Raw genomic sequence first — 20,708 nt, 5'->3', positions numbered from 1 at the left:
ATGATGCCTGACCTGCTTTCCTCTAGCATTTTGTGTGTTTTGCCTTGGATTTCCAGCACCTGTAGTTTTTCCTGTGTTTGTGAAATAAGGATTATATTATAGAAACTGACCATCAACACAACCAGAAATCAATGCTTGTTTCCAATGAGGGCAAGTGATAACCTAAACTATTGTGATGTCATTTAAGGGCCTCAGACCAAATATCAGACAAACATTGTAGGTAATATTTTATAGATGTAAATCAAGACTTTGCCAATGACCTTGATAAAGTCTGAGGGACTAATTCTCATTGCACCTTTCCCTAAAGACCAAACTTCATTGTGGATGTTGCCATTATTAGACTGCTGTTTAAATCTAATATTCAATAGTTGCACTGTATATCCGAATGCTTACTTCTCCAAATACAAGGGGCTCTCGCGGTAGAAGCATTTATTTTCCGTTTCCATGTGAGTGAGCCTGGTGTAGTCATTCGGGTAGACAAAAGATAGGTAGACCTGCAGGAATATACAAATAACATGATAAGTACCATACCAATTCCTGTGATCAGTCCTGAACATGATCTCTATGAATTGCATCATGATACAATGTGAAAAGTGAAAACATTGTGGATGTGAAGTTCCAAAAGAGACTGCTTTGGTAAGTGTTTTTTTAGGTGTCAAAGGTTGTAGAAAGTTTGGGAAGGGTTGGGGGAAAATCTCCAGAAAATTGTAATGGAACATTGCTGATTAGTGTGAAGACTGGAAGAACATTGGAAAATTCCATTCACTTTTTTCCAGATATACAAGTAACTGTTTTCATTGTTATAATAAAAGTTTATGCTTTGTTTATTCAGGTTTTCTGCTTCTCCATTTCTGAAGGTTCACCTCAACAACAGAAATAACACACTGAAAGAAAATAAATGTATATATACTGTATAATACTTTGTATGAGACTGGGATTTTCCAAAGCACATTGACTGTAAAGAAATATTTATTAAGTGCGGCATAGTAAATGGTAACACAATCAACAATGAAATCATTACCAAACATCAGGTTATTTGTATGCATTTGCCGAGTGATGATTCTTGACAAAAGGGAGATGTCAGTGCCATGTGTTAGTTTAAGCCGATCAAGAGGGTAAAATCCTCAACATCAGTACTATGTCTTAAGCATACAACCTCAAGGTCTCAGTAAGGCACTAGAATGGCAGTCAGGATAATGTTCTCACCAAGGCTTTGGAATTGATATATCCCATGTGGTTCAAGTTAATCTATGGTAGAGGACTCAAAATTAAGGGAAAAAAAACATATAATTTTTTTTCTTGGAAAAGAATGATGCATTTGTTCTGCCTCACTGCACCAGAAATGTGGGTTTACTCTGGACCTCAGATTTGTCTCTATGCAGTTCCACATGGGTTTCTTCTGGTTTTCTCTCAAAGATGTATAGATTGATACGATAGCTGTAAATTGCCCCATGAAAGTGAGTGGTAGAATCTGGAAGGAGTTAAGGAGAACGTGGGGAGAACTTTTTTTAATGAGATTAATGGGTGGTTGTTGACTGGTATGCATTAAGTGGGATGAAGGACCTATTGCCATAAGTGTGGGGAACAAGCAGGAAATTGAGCTTTGGATAGGGGTCAGCTGAGAAATCTAAAATGGGGAAATGATTCAGTTATCTTCATTCTAGCTTGGGAGTGGTGTAATTACACACTGTTTGGATGTCTTTTAAAATATGAGAAAGTAACTGCCATTGGTCTGACATAGTGGTTGTGTTGATCACTTAGAATCAAAGTCTGTGCTGAAGAGGTTTTTTAAAGCAGCTCATATCACAATCCTCCTTGTGAAGTGAAATGGTCAATGAGTACTAACCATTGCAATTAGATATACTTTATTCTTCCTGCCTTGGCCATTGAACCACTACAGTGGCAGAGCGGGAATAAGAATTGTTTAAAGCACTAGAGATTTAAACTTGTGAGGAAATGGTGGAATTGTTTTCTTAAGAAATGAGGATAGTTGGAAGAGATCTAATTAAGGCCTCAAAGATTATGATAGCATCAATGAAGCCAAGCAGGGAAAATATGATGTACATTTAATGAATTAAACATCAGGACATTAGGATGGTGAATATTGAATTGTGAAATCAGTTATAAATGAATGGAATTGAAGCAGAGAGTGTAATTGTGCTTAGGGGATAACTCCATATGCACACGAACAAGGCAGTGGAAGACAGGCTAAGACACTATTAGCAAAATGCTGAAGGAATTCAGTGGATCAGACAGCATCTACGAAAATGAATAAACTGTTGACGTTTTAGGCTGAGATGCTTCATCAGGCCTGGAATGGAAGAGGGAAGACAGCAGAATAAAATGGTGGGAGGAGGGAAGGAGGGGCAAAAAGGGGAGGTGTGGTGAACTACATATTCCTGTCTGGACACGCCCCCCCGCTGACTGCTCCTGTGGCTCCTCCCACTGACCGTGGCTCCTCCCACGGACCCCAGTATAAAGGCGATTGGAGACACAGCCCTGGCCTCAGTCTCCAGGATGCAGTGTGGTGGTCAATTGCTGCTTGTTCTTTCTTCCAGCCAATAAAAGCCTATATCTCGCCTCACGTCTCCAAGAGTTATTGATGGTGCATCAGGAGGTGATAGGCAAGTGAGGAGAAGAGGTAAGAGGCCAGAGTGGGGATTAGAAGAGGGAGAGAATCAGAAAGAAAAGAGAAAAAAAATACCAGAAAGAGAAATTGTTGTTCATGCCATCAGGTTGGAGACTACCTAGATGGAATGAGATGTTAGTCCTCTACCTTGAGAATGGCCTCATCGTGGCAGTAGAGGAGGCCATGGACTGACATGTCAGAATGGGAATGAGGATAGGAATTAAAAAGTTTGGCCACTGGGAAATCCTGCATTTGGCAGATGGAGCAGAAGGGCTCAATGAAGCAGTCCCCGAATTTATGACAGGTATCACCAATGCAGAGAAGGCCACACCAGGAGCACCATATGCAATCGACAAGCACAACTGGTATCATGAACTGAGTCTACATAAAAGGACATAAGATTATGGATTGACGAGATGTTTGCTTGAAGTGCAGAGGATTTTGTAAGCCATTGGTTTCTTGACGATTAGAACACAGATATTGCAGCAGAAGAAGGCTGTGTGACCTCCGCCTCCAGTCTGTTTTGTTAACCAATTTGATAATAGCTGATTTGAATGTCCTCAGCTCCACTTTCAGCTCATGAGCTTGAATGGTATACCCCTTTCCATGTCACAGCCTCTGTTCCTCAGACATTTGGATTGAATAGATGATTTTTAATATGTTCTGTAAAGGAGAGGCAGCAAGCAGGTTAGGAGGAATCTCAGAGTTCAATGTGGCCACCAGTAAAGTAAAGGAGATAGAAAGCATAATAGGCCAGAACAAGAGGAAGCAAGAACATAGAGAAGTAACAGGATGTTTGTTAAATGCATTCCTGGACTTCCTTTGGAGCTAACTTTGGCAATTCTAATTCCACCCAAAAAAGAAATGATGAAACATGTTCTACAGAGAGTGAAGCTCAACTCTTTAAATACATTTTCTTTCTTTGCTGCAAATATCTGGTGCTCACATCTCCACACAAATGTACCGAAACAAAAATACAGGAGGGCTACATCTTTCCCTAAAACCACTGCTTGCCATGAATTCAGCAATGTGGGATTCAGTTGGTCCTAGTGTGCACACGCGTGTCTGTGTTGAACTTTGAATACGACTCAACTTGTAGTCCACTCACTAACTCAACCTCACTCTTTTTGCTTCTCACCACTCCAATCATAAGTGGATTCTGTAAGGATTCAGTACTCCTGGGCCAATTACTTTTAATGAGTCATCAGTACACAGTGCACTGAATTTGAAAAGGTTGTATTAATTATGAGGAATCATTTCCCTTTATTATCCTTGTTAACAGCACACTGCTAGAGGGGTAGCAGTGATGGGTGTAACATGGAGAATGAATTAGTTATGTATTCAATGACAATGGGCACCATCCCACTGCAGTGATTGCTGCTCCGGGTAGCAAAGCTCCAGCACTCTGTCACCATTTCAAATAGGATAAAATAAGTAGCTACATACTGTATATTAAAAAGAGATAGAAGTTCTGCTTCAGGAGGAACTGCTTTGGCAAAAGGGATGTAATACCTCTCTGGGCTATTTGCTTTCAGTGTTCCTGTTTCCACAAAGGGACCATGTGATGGAATTACTTACAAGTGACACATTTATCTGTGCTTTGACCAGTATACAGAAAATATACTCAGCAGATTTCACCCGTGCTTTCGATGTGTCCTGAGTATTCTAATGTCTATTGCTTTCATGTTGCTGCAAGTATTACCAGCAGAACATCTTTAATTGAAGCAAGCTATTATCAAACTAAGCAGTGGCGTCTGATACGACAGTATAAAAAGATCCCATAGTATAAAAAAAGTTCTTAATTGCACACAAACCTTCGTATACTTTTCTATATAAAGTACTGAACCCAGACTTACCATCAACTATTTACATACAATTGTATCATTACTTATCAATTTGTTGAAAAGTATAAAATTAAGTAATTAATTACAGAGGTACATTCAGCAATTATACATTTAGGAATAGCTTCTTCCCCTTTGTCATCACATTTCTGAATGGAACACTAATCTTCTTTGAAGATGTCCTCAAAACTATACCTACTTGATCCATCTCATACCCTCTCTTTGCTCTCCTGATTTCTCTCTAGAAATATTATTAATCTTATTATAGAGATCAAAGAATTTATTTGATCTTGACTCCTAAATTCAATGAATGTTTCCTCCTATTTTCCTTACCAGAGCCTCAATATCTCATCAGCCAAGCTTCCCTAAATTTCTCAAGTTTACCATTCACCCTCACAGGAATATGCTACTCATGGACACTTGCTATCTTAATTTTAAAAGCCTTCCATTTGCCATTCATTCTTTTCCTTACAAACAAGCACATGCAATTGACCTTTGCTAGATTTCTGTCTAATTCCATTCAAATTAGCTTGGCTCTAGTTTAGGACCCTGACCTGTGGATGTCCCATCCTTTATCATCACTATCTTAAAACTAATAGAACTATATTCACTAAAGCCCAACTGCTCTGTGATTTCCACTTCCATTACATGATCTACCTTGTTCTCTAAGAAGAGGACCAGTATTGATCATCTATCTATTGACTCAGGAAACTTCCCTGGGCACATTTCACAAATTCCACCCCATCCTTGCCCTTAACACTTCGGGTGGTCCAGTCAATACTGAAGAATTAAAATCTCCCACTAAAACAACCCTATTTTATTTATTTATTGGGATATAGCATGGAGTAGGCCCTTCCAGCCCCACCACCCAGCTATCCCTCGATTTAACCCTAGCCTAATCATGGGACAATTTATAATGACCAATCAACTTACCAACCTGTATAGGCAGCGGCAGGAATTAAACCCAGGTTGCTGGAACTGTAAAGTGCTGTGTTAACCACCACGCTACCATGGCACCCTTCTACTTATTCTGACAGCAATGAGCAATTTCTGCAGTTTCTCTGATTTCTCCGGAACAGTAAAGCTTGTTGTACTTCTTCCATGCCAAGAACACCCTTCTTCAGATAAAGAAACAAAACTGTGCATAAAATTCCAGAGCTTCCAGAATCTCTTCCTAGATGTATTTAGTTTGGCATCCTGTTGTATAATTGTTGTAATAAGATAACTATGCACATTAACAGTGACTTGTTCTGGATTGCCAGCATCCTTATATCACCTGTACAGTTTTCATAAACCTTAATCCTCTAATAATTCTAATTAATAACTAGAAAATATAACTATGAAATGTTTGGTACATCTGCAAGATGTTATCAATATAATGGTAACATTTTCCACTTTGGTTGCATTTTGCCTTTTAGAAATCACATACATAGACATCGGAGCTACTTAGGCTATTCAGCACACACATACACACACACACACACACACACACACACACACACACACACACACACACACACACACACACACACACACACACACACACACACACACACACACACACACATACGTCTTCCACGTGTACACAACCACAGTCTAGAACTTTGTGGCCCAAAATCCCACTCCACCTTTATAATCCTTAACCCTTGTACCTCGCAAAGCCTCATACTCAACCACTTACATTTACACCCTACACCCTCGAGACTGTGTGGCTGGATTCTGCTCCAGCTCCATCAACAAGACATCACTATAGTGTGGTCAGAGTACAGGAAAGGAGAGAGAGAGTCTGATAACATGTTATCAAGATAACAACCTCTCCCTCAATGTCAGCAGAAGAAAAACCTGGTCGCTGACTTCAGGAAGTGGGATGGAGTACACGCCCCTGTATGTATCAATGGTACTGAGGCAGATACGGTTAGAAGACTACTGAACTTCCTGCAGTCTTCCAGGTCTCACCACATGAAGCACCAGCAGCATTATATTCTATACCTTTTATCTTCTGTGACAAGTGTACCTTATCATTTGTTACTTTACTAGTGGTGCTATTACTTTAGTGTGTGAGCTATGGGTCCTGTGTTGTACACCTTGCTCTGGAGGAATGTTGTTTCATTTGGCGTTATACATGCGTATTGTTGAATGACTAAAACTTGAACTTTAACTTTATTTATGTATTGAGATACAGTGTGGAATTGGCCCTTTCTGGCCCTTCAAGTTGCATCACCCAGCAAACCCTGATTTAACCTTAGCTTAATCAAGGGACAATTTATATTGATCATCTTTGGACTGTGGAAGGAAACCGTAGCACCCAGAGAAAATAAACTCAGTTATGGGGAGGGGCATCTTACAGATGACATTGAATTGAACTCTGAACTCCGACACCTCAACCTGTAATAATGTTGTGCTAACAGCTACGCTACTGTGGCCCCTAACTTGAACTTCAGATTCAAGTTCCAAGGTGTAAATATTACCAATCCTGGTCCTGACACTTGAACATCTCTACTTCTTCAAGTAGTTAAGGTAATTCAGCAAGTACCCAATGACTCCCAACAATGTTTACAGATAGACCACAGAAAGCATGCCATCCAGACACATCACAGCCTGAGGTGGCAACTGCTCTGCCCAAGACCACAAGGAACTGCAAAGAGTTGTGAAGTCTATCACGTAAAGTAGCCTCCTCTCCATTGGCCCTGTCTCTACTTCTCGCTGCCTTGGGAAAATAACTGATATAATCAAGGACCCATCCCACCATGGTCATTCTCTCTTTTTGCCTCCGTTGGGTTGAAGATACAATAACTGAGGACATTTGCCACCAGGCTCAAGGACAGCTTCTAATCCACCATATCAGACTCTTAAATAAACATCTTTTATTCTAAAGATAAACTTCTGATCTCTCAATCTATCTTGTTTTGTGTCTTGCACTTTATTTATTTATCTGCACCGTGTTCTCTCTATAACTATAACATTATATTCTACACACTGCTTTTTTAACTTCTTTATCATCTCATCGCTTTTACGTATGAAATGACCTGTCTGGATGACTTGCAAACAAAGCTTTTTAATATATCTTGGTACATGTGACACAATAAACCAATTAGCAATTAATCAACCTAGGGAACCGATCAGGTTGGATGTAGAGCACGTAAACGTATGCTTCCAACAGCACCATGCATGAAAAATACTAGCCAGCCAAGTTAAGCTGGAATACAAGATAACTGTGTAATAAGCAGCAGAAACAGCATGCAGTAGACAGGTCTGAATTGCTCTCCACAGGGTCAGATCAAGGCTTTGCATTCCTGAGTTCTACAGGCAAGGTGAAAGTGACTCCACATTACCCACCATGGCATCAGCGATCTGTGGTGAAAATGAATCCAATGGACATCAAGTTGAAAACATTTCAATGTCTGAAGTCATATTTTGCTCAAAGGAAGTCGGTTATTGTTGGAGGTCAATCATACCATCCCTAAGACATCACTGTGGGAATTCCTTGGGCCATCATCCTAGGCCCAGTTGTCTTCAGTTGCTTCATCAGTGACTCTTCCTTCCATCAATAAAGCAGAAGAGGACATGTTCACGGATGAGAGAGCGTGCAGGAGCGAGAGATGTCACAGCAACGTTAGTAAGACCCAAGAATTGATTGTGCACTTCAGAAAGGGTAAGACAAGAGAACACACATCAGTCCTCAGATAGAGATCAGAAGAGGAAGAGTAATCAATTTCAAGTTCTTAGGTGTTAACATCTCTGAGGATCTATCGTGGGCCCAACACATCAATGCAGCTACAAGAAAGGCACAACTGCATCTATCTTTCATTAGAAGTTTGAGGAGATTTGGTATGTCAACAAAGGCACTCACAAATTTCTACAGATATATTGGGAAGAGCATTCTACTGGCTCCATCACTGTCTGATATGGGTGGGGTGGGGGGAGGCCACTGAACGGAATCGAAATAAGTTTCAGAGAGGTGTAAATTTAGTCAGCTCCATCATGGGCACTAGCTTCCATTATATCCAGGACACCTTCATGGATTGATGTTTCAAAAAAGCAGCATCCATTATTAAGGACCCTCATCACCCAGGACATGCTCTGCTTTCATTGTGAACATCAGAAAGAAGGTACAGGAGCCTGAAGATACACACTCAATGATTCAGGAACAGCTTCTTCCCCTCTGACATTTGTTTTCTGAATGCCATTGAACCCATGAACACTACCTCACTACTTTTTTTTAATGGTTACTTTTCCACTACTTATTTAACATACACATTCATATATACTGACTGTAATTCATGTTTTTTTCTCTATTTTTACATATTGCATTGTACGGTTACCACAAAGTTAACAAATTTCATGACATATGCCGGTGATATTAAACCCATTTCTGACTCTGGATGTCTGCATGTTGGTCAATTCCAGTCAAAACTCCTCAGCAACTGAAGTAGTCCATGTTTGCATGCAGCAAGATCTGGACAACAGTCAGATAAGCAGCAAAAAGCCTTCCTAATGCAAAAGTGTCAGGCTTTGCTCATCTACTGCAAGGGAGTGTCTAACCATTCATCCTTTGCACTCAAAGGAGATTGTCATCACAAAATCCTTCAACTTCACCATCCTGGGGTCAGTAACTGAACTGGATCAGCCATATAAATATTGTGGAAACAAGAGCAGGTCAGAAGCTGGATATCATGTGTTATGTACCTCACCTCTTACTGTCCCGAAGTCTTTACACTGTCTGCATGGCACAAGCCGGGGATAGGATACAATACTTTCTATTTGACTGGATAAGTGAGTTTCCAAAGAAACTCAACACCATCCATGAAAAAGCAGCTATTTGACTGGCACCCTGCCCATTGCCCTAGATGTTAAGTACCTCCACCAGGTTAATTGACTTCTGAATGAAAGTTAAATGAACAAAGGGGAATTAACGGACATATTCTTGTGAGAACAAGTTACAGGGCTGCAAAGGAACTACACAGGGGAATAAGACCAATGGGATTATTGTTCTGGGACATGTCCTGGACCTGAAGGTCTGAATGATCTCCTTCAATGCCATTATAAGATTTGACAGAATAATAGCTGTGCAATGGAATTCAATCCTCAAAACACCAAGAATAATCCAAAAATCACTGTTCATAAAAACAAAATCTGACTTATCCTGACCCTGTAAGCCAATTTTGTGATTCTTTGGCTGAATGGAAATCTCACTATTATTACAAAACTAAATTTCTCTGGTTTCTACTGGAAGACAATCGGTAGAGGATTACTACATTCATGGAATATTTGAGTTAAGTGACCTCAAATTGTTTCAAAGGATGCTTCCTTTAAGCAAAAACCGGTCAGTTGCCAATGGATCTGAATTTACTTCATAGGTTTTTTAGAAGCCTGTTTGAAGTTGGTAAGAGTTCTGCCAGAATTAATGAGAAAAGGCCAAGGTTCCAGCTGTTCAAGATATTTGATTGTTCTAAAGAGCGTTGAATGGATTGCTAACCTTAGGTTAATGATGTTGGGGTTATTTCAAGACAGAAACCCAGATCTTACTGCTGACTGACATTCCACGTGACACAAGGCTCATTAACTTGAACATACATGGATCAATAGCTGAGTTAGGCAAGAACATGGATGAATTAGATTGGGTCCCTTGCACAGAGGTGGGGCACAGGCAACCATTTCAATAGCAGTCAAAGACAGAAAGGCTTTAGAGTTGCACTCAATGGCACAGGCACCAATTAGCCCCATCAAAACGAAGTCATATTTCTCTGATAATGCAATTTCCAGGTGCCACTGGTTGGCATAGACTCAGCATTACTTCGGAACTGTGGCTTGTGAATTTTTGTGGTCAGAAATGTTCCTTTTCACAGATGTCAAAATAATTTGTTTGATTCATTTATATATCACAGCCACAGCAATAAATAAAACTGTTCATTTATTGTGGTGATCAAGGCAATTTCAGCATGAACTGATTGTTTTACCCTCTACATGGTTGAATTACTTCCCTCTCCCTTCCCCTCTCTCTCTTTCTCTCTTAGGCAGTCCCACACAATTGAGGAAGTCCTGCTTCTACCCCATTTCTGTGGATTTGGAGATGACTGATGAGTCCAGTGTGTGACCTGCAAACCTTGCCATGGGTCTGCACAGTGGCAGCAGTTTGTACCACCCACACAATGGACTGCTGCAAATCACCAAGATCCCTTCGGCAACATCCTCCAAACCTCATGACCACCACCAGTTAGAAGCACGAGGGCAGCAAAAGCATTGGGATATATGGATTACACCATATATTTGCCCTCCAAGCCACACACCATCCTGACTTGGAAATATATCACTGCTCCTTCACCATCAGTGAGGTCAAAATAGTGAAACGCCACCTATAACAGTATTGTGGATGTATCCACCCCTCAAGGACTGCAGCAGTTTGAGAAGGCGACACACCTTCACGTTCTCAATGACAATTAGGGATGGGCAATTAAGTTGGCTCAGTTTGGAACGCCCACATCCCCTGAATGAAAAAGAAAAGGTGGGACTGATGCTGCCTGACAAGATAGGTGAATAAACAGCTTGGGAGGTGGTGTGCTCCTTCTGTTGTTTACACTGAACTTCTGGTTCACTTGACCTGTGGATTCTAACAGCCCAAGTGGTTCTTTTTCCATTTTGAGGAGATGTATGCCCAGTCATTGGGGATGTTACACTTTTCCAAGGAAACACATTTGAATTCCTTAACAGAACTTGGCAAAGGACGCCTTGCTTCTCCAGTCCAGTGTCAGACATAAAACACTCAAAGCTGCACGTGCACACACAGTCACAGTGAATTCAGCTACACATTTTCATCAAAACAGACCCTCATCGGCTTGAAATGAAACAGCAGACTAGTTAAAAGAGAGGCACTCTCCAAGGAGTATTGCCTCAGCCGACAGAGTGCAGATTTACTTTCTTATGAGCTGGAATATATGAAGTGGACACGCACACACTAGGTCAAGGGTCCACAGCTAATAGTTCCATAAAATAACATCAGAACTCTTGAGGTCCTTCCAGGTTTCTTTCACGGGTAAATGCAAATTGTAAAATTGTGATTTATTTCAAGAGCAGCACCTTCCTGTAATATGAAATCAATGATCTCTGCCATCTGTTTAGGCTTTTATAATGAGAACCAGGAAAATATCAGATTGAGGAATGAGATTGGTCTGACTTGTTTCTTTCTTCCTGGCTTTGCCAAATATTTCTGGCACACCACTTTCTGTGAGGAAAAGGTTGAACAACTAAATTTATTTAAATTTTGCACTTTTATTCAGAACCCCTACTGCTCCAGGCTCGCATGATACAACCAAGCTTCTGGAGACTATCACACTGTGACATTTGAAAGAACAGAATGCTCTTAAATATAAGTTACACTGATCTGCTGTGAAAGTCACCTCAGATAAAACTCCAAGGAGCATCGTTATTTGTGTTGACGTGTTTATTAAGAACAGCATGTAAAAATTACCCTAATTGACACAAGTGGCTCTTTTTTTATGAGATACTTCTAGTAATACAGCACAGAAACAGACACTTCATTCCACCACATCCATGCTGACCAAAATGCCCATCTATGCTAATCACACTTGCTCATTATTAGCCTATTGACCTCTAAACGTTCGCTGTCCAAGTACGTGCCCAAATGTCTATTAGATGTTGTTTTTGTACTTGCCTTAGTCACTTCATCCGGTAGCTTATTCCATACACGAACCACCCTCGGTATGAAGTAGTGGTCCCAAGGTAGTTTTAAAATCTGACCGTTCTCATCTTAAACCTATGCCTCCAGTTTTTGATCCCTTTTCCCTGAGAAAAAAACTGTAAACATTCACCGTATCCATGCTCCTCACGATTTTATACATTTCTACAAGATTACCCTTTTAACCATATAACCATATAACAATCACAGCACGGAAACAGGCCATTCCGGCCCTCCTAGTCCGTGCCGAACTCTTAATCTCACCTAGTCCCACCTACCCGCACTCAGCCCATAACCCTCCACTCCTTTCCTATCCATATACCTATCCAATTTTACCTTAAATGACACAACTGATCTGGCCTCTACTACTTCTACAGGAAGCTCATTCCACACAGCTATCACTCTCTGAGTAAAGAAATACCCCCTCGTGTTTCCCTTAAACTTTTGCCCCCTAACTCTCAAATCATGTCCTCTCGTTTGCCTCCTAAGCTTCAAGGAATAGAGTCCTAGCATGCTTAACCTCTCAACGACTCGAGCCCCCCACCAACACAAGGCCCAACAACATTCTTGCAAATTTTCTATGCAATTTAATGACATCTTTCATATTCGAGGGGTGATTGATAAGTTCCTGGCCTAAGGTAGAAGGAGTCAATTTTAGAAAACCTAGCACATTTATTTTTCAACATAGTCCCCTCCTACATTTACACACTTAGTCCAGCAGTCATGGAACATACGGATCTTGGACCTCCAGAAAGTGTCCACAGCAGTGGTGATTCATAAGTTCTTGGCCTAAGGTAGAAGGAGATGAGTTATACAGCTCTCGTTACATGCACATGCAGTTCAGCTCTTTGAGTGATTATGCAGAATGTTTGAAGTTAATAACTCATCAGGGATGATTGATAAGTTCGTGGCCTAAGGTAGAAGGAAATGAGTTATTAACTTCAAACTTTCTGCATAATCACTCAAAGAGCTGAACTGCATGTGCACGTAACGAGAGCTGTATAACTAATCTCCTTCTACCTTAGGCCAAGAACTTGTCAATCACCCATGCTGAGGACACTTTCTGGAGGTCCAAGATCTGTATGCTCCACAACCGCTGGACTAAGTGTGTAAATGTAGGAGGGGACTATGTTGAAAAATAAATGTGCTAGGTTTTCTAAATGTGACTCCTTCTACCTTAGGCCAGGGGTCACCAACCTTTTTTGCACCGTGGACTGGTTTAATATTAACAATATTCTTGCGGACCGGCCGACCGGAGGGGGGAGGGGTGGGGGTGTTAATCACGACTGGAATATAGGTGATAAGTCAACTATGAGTCACTTATAAGTGGCTAATACACTCAATTTTGTTTCTGAAAGGGTTTATCTAATGAATTTAATATTAAACACACAGCGCTTATCTTCCTCGCATGAATACAGTGATAAGTCAATTATAACTCAGTTATAAGTCAATAGCATCATAACATTTTAAGTAATGTTTGGATATTAAACACACAGCGCATATTTTCCTCGCATGAACATATAAAATTATTGCAACACACCAGTGAGAGGACAAGGTAAGGGCCAGAAGTCCCCATGCCAAGGCCGCGGTGGTCACAGTCCGGAGCGAGCAAGCGACCGAGCAAGGAGTGCGACAGGGCACGTGCCCGTACCCCCATGTAGGGTCTATCGAATGACAAAAGTTTGGCTCAAGGGATGACTTTCAGCAGATCGCAGCGAGGTAGCTGCTCTGCTACTTATGGAACCCTGAGCCCGAATTAGGTCGTCTGTGAATATTTTAGCACCGGGTTCCTCATGAACATTTGGTGTGCTAAACAGGTGTAGAGGCAGAGCCCATCTGTCTGCGCTCCAGGACAATAGCAACGGCACTTCCCGCCAGTCGCACGAGGCCACCGGTTACCCAAGGCCAACCAGTGATCCCTGGCGCGAGGGTATCACTGCGGTTAGGTGATTGATGACCTCGTGTGGGTAATGACCTCGCATGCGTAATGGCCTCATGTGCGTTCAACAGTGGGCGTGACAGGGAATGAGGAAAGGTGCAGCTGACTCATATTGTTTCATATCACAAAATCATCATTTCCTCGCGGCCCGATACTGGTCCACGGCCCGGTGGTCGGGGACCACTGCCTTAGGCCACAAACTTATCAATCACCCCTGCTGTGGACACTTTCTGGAGGTCCAAGATCCGTATGCTCCACGACCGCTGGACTAAGTGTGTAAATGTAGGAGGGGACTATGTTGAAAAATAAATGTGCTAGGTTTTCTAAAAGTGACTCCTTCTACCTTAGGCCACGAACGTATCAATCACCCCTCGTATTAGGGTAAACAATAAAATTGGACCGTGCAATTTCACCAATATTTTCTGCATATGCAATATAACACCCCAGCTCCTATATTTAATGTCCTGACTGATGCTAAAGTCCACATGAAAAGTATTACTCTATCTTCACATCATAAGACATTGACTTAAAATCACTACCAATTTGAACTAGCATCTAATTCTGATATTTGAGATCAGTGGACTCATGAAAATGCTGCTTTCTGCAGATAAATAAGGTTATCACTGATATGATTCAAACTGAATAATTCCTTACTATCAGAAACCTGAAAGAACCCAATTTAAAAAATAATAAAATAAAGACCAACACCCAAGGCACAGAGAAAGGAAAACACACAAATTATGCAAACAATAAAGCGAGCAAGAGCATTCCCAACCAAAATGAGTCCTTAGATCCAAATCCCAGAGTAGCCAGGAGCAGGACCAAAGGCCTGGATTGCAGCAGTTGAGGCAGACCTCATGGCTTCAGATCCATGGAGAGAGGAGTGAACATCACAGGAGAGCAAGCAAAATCGGCTCTCACATCTGATCTTGTCTATCAGGGCTGGCATTTAAATTGTCCAAGCAGCATATTGTATCTCGCACTAGGACACAGGCACTGCTGCAGTGAAAGGCTCTGGCCCAGACCAGGCTTCCCAGCAACTCACTCTGGGCCCAGATTTTGCTGCCCAGCCTGAAGCTGCTCTCGATTTCACACCCAGATCTGTTGTATGGGCATTGAAACTCCTCTGCTTAAACTTCTCACCGAATGGCTCACTCCATCAACTTATTGGCAAAGTTCATCCCCCAAACTCACTTCACCTTTGCTCACCTTTTCATTGTTTGCAGTGATAATTTACTACAATTTACTTCTGAATAGGTATTACCAGTAATGTTTTTTGTTGAGTTTCTTAGCTTTCGAACTATCAGTGAGCTGTTGCACGTGTTCAGTAGCACCATCTTAAACTGGAAGCAAAACTGAATTGTCATACTGTCTTCCTAATGATATCTAAAGAATGAAAGAGTTAAGGAGATTGCTGTTGATAGATTAGTAAATTTACAGGAGTTGTAATTGAGTAGATATTTAAGGAAATTATTAAAAATAGAAAGTTACAAAAGGTTAAGTGCTTAATTGTAGTTTGAAATTTTTGACCACTGGCAGCACAGTATAACTTTACACAATAATAAGGTACTGGAAGGAATTAATGGTTCGTGTCCTTTTCATGTCAGCGGCCAATCTCAAAGTACATTATAACCGATTTATTACTTTGTAAAGTGCTCTGTTATAATGCCAGCAAATATATTAATAATTTGAGCATAACAATGTCTCACCAACTGTTTATTTAGTCATAGAGAGAAGCAACTACTTCAGCCCATTATATCCAAGCCAAACATCAAGGACCCATTCACATTAATTCTACCCTTACATTTCATTCTTTCCACATTTCCATCAATTACCTCCAGATTCTAACACTCATGTACATATGAAGAACAGTGTTTTACAATGTTCAATTAATCTGTCAACCCAATTCTATGGGATGTAGGAGGAAGCTGAGGTACTTGGAGTAATGTGTACATTTCTGGTCACCACACTGTTAGAAGGATGCAGCAGCAATAGAGAGAGTCCAGAGGAGATTCACCAGGATGTTGTCCGGGATGGAGTGTTGTAGCTCTAATGAGAGCTTGGATAGACTGGGTTAATTTTCACTGTAATGTAAGAGACTAGAGGGGTGATCTGATAGAGGTTTATAAAATTATAAGGTACGATAGAGAGTCAGAGAAGGATTCCAGAACTTCTAGAACAGCTTCAAGGTGAGAGGGAGCTTTTCTATTTAGAGCCTAGTGGTTATTTGGAATAAGCTGCAGAAGAGGCATATACAATTTCAGCATTAAAAAGGCATTTGGATAGCTACTGGGACAGGAAAGGCCAACATGCAAGCAAATTTGATGAGTGTAAACGTATGTCACAGTCGGCATTAACAAAATGGGACCTGAGGGCCAGTTTCCCTGCAGCATCATTCTATGATCCTATCATTTGACCAGGGGAGACTCACCCAGTTATAGGGAGAATGTCCAAACCACACACACAGCACTGGGGGAGGGGGGGGGGGGTCAGGATCAAACATGGATTAAGGGAAGTGTGAGGCAGCAGCTCCACTATGCTGCCTGTTGGCCACTGTTTTAAGGGAGGGAAATAAATAAACCACAGCATCGGGCAAATATTTTGCTCAGTGAGCTCACTATCACATTCAGAAGATAGAAGTAATCTTAGGTGAAGGCACCCAGTATGGAGAGAATAAAAATCGGTGTTACTGTAGGATTAATGTAAATGGATTACTGATGGCCAGTGTATATTCTGTGGGTCAAAGGGACTGGATGGCACCTAGCAGAATCTTCACTGTGAGAAGCCAAATGGCGACAGTTGATACAGTATCTTTGTCTCAGAGGTGGCTAGACCAAGGCCCACACTCTCAAACACTCTGTGGGTATAGAAAAAACACTGAAAACCTCCAGCACAACAGAGGCCCTTCGGCCCACAAAGTTGTGCCGAACATGCCCCTACCTTAGAAATTAATAGGGTTACCTATAGCCCTCTATTTTCCGAAGCTTCATGTACCTATCCAAAAGTCTCTTAAAAGACCCTATCATATCCACCTCCACCACCGTTGACGGCAGCTCATTCCATGCACTCACCACTCTCTGCATAAAAAGTTTACTCCTGACATCTCCTCTGTACCTACTCCCAAGCATCTTAAACCTGTGCCCTCTTGTGGCAGTCATTTCAGCCCTGGGAAAAAAGCCTCTGACTATCCACACGATCAATGCCTCTCATCATCTTATACATCTCTATCAGGTTACCTCTCATCCTCTGTTGCTCCAAGGAGAAAAGGCTGAGTTCACTCAACCTATTCTCATAAGGCAGGCTCCCCAATCCAGGCAACATCCTTGTAAATCTCCTCTGCACCCTTTCTATGGCTTCCACATCCTTCCTGTAGTGAAGTGACCAGAACTAAGCACAGTACTCCAAGTGGGGTCTGACCAGGATTCTATATAGCTGCAACGTTACCTCTCATCTCCTAAATTCAATTCCACGATTGATGAAGGCCAATACACTGTATGCCTTCTTAACCACAGAGTCAACTTGTGCAGCAGCTTTGAGCGTCCTATGGACTCGGACCCCAAAATTCCTCTGATCCTCCACACTGCCAGGAGTCTTACCATTAATACTATATTCTGCCATCATATTTGACCTACCAAAATGAACCACCTCACACTTATCTGGGTTGAACTCCATCTGCCACTTCTCAGTCCTGTCAATGTCTGGCTGTAACCTTTGAAAGCCCTCCACACTATCCAGAACATCCCCAACCTTTGTTTCATCAGCAAACTTACTAAACCATCCCTCCACTTCCTCTTCCAGGTGATTTATAAAAATCACGAAGAGTAAGGGTCCCAGAACAGATCCCTGGGGCACAACACTGGTCACCGACCTCCATGCAGAATATGACTCGTCTACAACCACTCTTTGCCTTCTGTGGGCAAGCCAGTTCTGGACCAACAAAGCAATGTCCCCTTGGATCCCATGCCTCTTTACTTTCTCAATAAGCCTTGCATGGGGTACCTTATCAAATGCCTTGCTGAAATCCATATACACTACATCTACTGCTCTTCCTTCATCAATGTGTTTAGTCACATCCTCAAAAAATTCAATCAGGCTCGTAAGGCACAACCTGCCCTTGACAAATCCATGCTGACTACTCCTAATCATATTATACCTCCCCAAATGTTCATAAATCCTGCCTCTCAGGAACTTCTTCATCAACTTACCAACCACTGAAGTAAGACTCACTGGTCCATAATTTCCTGGGCTATCTCTACTCCTTTTCTTGAATAAGGGAACAACATCCACAACCTTTCAATCCTCTGGAACCTCTCCCATCCCCATTGATGATGCAAAGATCATTGCCAGAGTCTCAGCAATCTCCTCCTTCACCTCCCATGTAGCCTTGGTTACATCTCGTCCGGTCCTAGTGACTTATCCAACTTGATGCTTTCCAAAATCTCCAGCACATCTTCTTTCTTAATAACTACATGCTCAAGCTTTTCAGTCTGCTGCAAGTCATCACTACAATCACCAAGATCCTTTTCCATAGTGAATACTGAAGTAAAGTATTCATTAAGTACCTCTGCTATTTCCTCCGGTTCCATACACACTTTCCCACTGTCACACTTGATAGGTCCTATTCTTTCACGTCTTATCCTCTTGCTCTTCACATACTTGTAGAATGCCTTGGGGTTTTCCTTAATCCTCCCACCAAGGCCTTCTCATGGCCCCTTCTGGCTCTCCTAATTTCCTTCTTAAGCTCCTTCCTGTTAGCCTTATAATCTTCTAGATCTCTAACATTACCTAGCTCTCTGAACCTTTCATAAGCTTTTCTTTTCTTCTTGACTAGATTTTACTACAGCCTTTGTACACCATGGTTCCTGTACCCTACCATAACTTCCCTGTCTCATTGGAACATACCTATGCAGAACTCCACACAAATATCCCCTGAACATTTGCCACATTTCTTCTGTACCTTTCCCTGAGAACATCTGTTCCCAATTTAAGCTTCCAAGTTCCTGCCTGATAGCCTCATAATTCCCCCTACACCAATTAAACGCTTTTCTAACTTGTCTGTTCTTATCTCTTTCCAATGCTATAGTAAAGGAGATAGAATTATGATCACTATCTCCAAAATGCTCTCCCACTGAGAGATCTGACACCTGGCCAGGTTCATTTCCCAATACTAAATCAAGTACAGCCTCTCCTCTTGTAGGCTTATCTACATATTGTGTCAAGAAACCTTCCTGAACACACCTAACAAACTCCACCCCATCTAAACCCCTTGCTCTAGGGAGATGCCAATCGATATTTGGGAAATTAAAAACTCCCACCACGAGAACTCTGTTATTATTACACCTTTCCAGAATATGTTTCCCTATCTGCTCCTTATATCCCTGTTACTATTGGGTGGCCTATAAAAAAGACCCAGTAGAGTTATTGACCCCTTCCTGTTCGTAACCTCCACCCACAGAGACTCCATAGACAATCCCTCCCTGACGTCCACCTTTTCTGCAGTTGTGACACTATTTCTGATCAACAGTGCCACCTCTTTTGCTTCCCTCCCTGTCCTTTCTGAAACATCTAAAACCTGGCACTTGAAGTAACCATTCCTGTCCCTGAGCCATCCAAGTCTCTATAATGGCCTCCACATCATAGCTCCAAGTACTGATCTATGCTCTAAGCTCATCTGCTTTGTTCACAATACTCCTTGCATTAAAATAGACACATCTCAAACCGTTGTCCCTTCTCTATCACCTACCTATCCTCCCTCACACAATGTCTCCAAGCTTTCTCTATTTGTGAGCCAACCGCCTCTTCCCCAGTCTCTTCAGTTGTTTTCCCACCCCCCAACAATTCTAGTTTAAACTCTCCCCAGTAGCCTTAGCAAACCTCCCTGCCAGGATATTGGTCCCCCTGGGATTCAAGTGCAACCCATCCTTTTTGTACAGGTCACACCTGCCCCAAAAGAGGTCCCAATGATCCAGAAACCTGAATCCCTGCCCCCTGCTCCAATCCCTCAGCCACGCATTTATCCTCCACCTCCCTCTATTCCTATACTCACTGTCGTGTGGCACAGGCAGTAATCCCGAGATTACTACCTTTGCGGTCCTGCTTCTCAACTCCCTTCCTAATTCCATTTTATTTGAATTTTGTTGTTCACCATCAGAAACACATTTTGGCCAAAAGCTCAATCCTTGTTTTTTGCCTTACTGAACAACATTATTGAAGAACCTACAGCTGCTGAGCCATTGTCTTTTATCACTCAGTGCCCCCCTGTCTAATTCATGATGAGAAGATTTGGGATCCATGTCCTGTCTGCTCACTTGTCTAGAGGAGACCTCATTAGGGCATGGATTGGGAATGTAGAATTTGAAGAAAGAAGGCAAAAGATAAAAATAAGTTTCAAAATAACTGGATTTAGAACATCATTAGATGTTTTGGCCTTTTCTTTATCTCTGGGAATTGGATAAGTATCAAAGGCTGTTCAGGCTTTATCATAGCATACTTTACAAGTGACAGGCTGCAATATACATGTGCTTCTCCCTGTAAGCTGGTCATTCGAGGAGTTCAAAGGTTCAAAGGCTCATTTATTATCAAAGTATGAAATTCTTCTTCTAGGGT

The 20,708-nt window shown here is 41.6% G+C and overlaps 1 protein-coding gene across 1 annotated transcript in view; it reads right to left on the bottom strand.

Annotated features, from left to right (window-relative positions):
* The window catches only part of LOC140729448 (N-acetyl-beta-glucosaminyl-glycoprotein 4-beta-N-acetylgalactosaminyltransferase 1-like), an 813,083-nt gene that overhangs the window by 98,728 nt on the left and 693,647 nt on the right, over positions 1-20,708 (bottom strand). The window contains exon 12 of the mRNA XM_073049203.1: positions 394-494. Within this exon, the coding sequence (XP_072905304.1) occupies positions 394-494 (101 nt within the window). The remainder of the gene's footprint in view (positions 1-393; positions 495-20,708) is intronic.

Source organism: Hemitrygon akajei, chromosome 6 (assembly GCF_048418815.1).
Source record: "Hemitrygon akajei chromosome 6, sHemAka1.3, whole genome shotgun sequence".
Classification (NCBI taxonomy): Eukaryota; Metazoa; Chordata; class Chondrichthyes; order Myliobatiformes; family Dasyatidae; genus Hemitrygon; species Hemitrygon akajei.
Note: the sequence above shows the minus strand (reverse complement) of the source record. Positions and strands in the feature narration are given on the sequence as shown.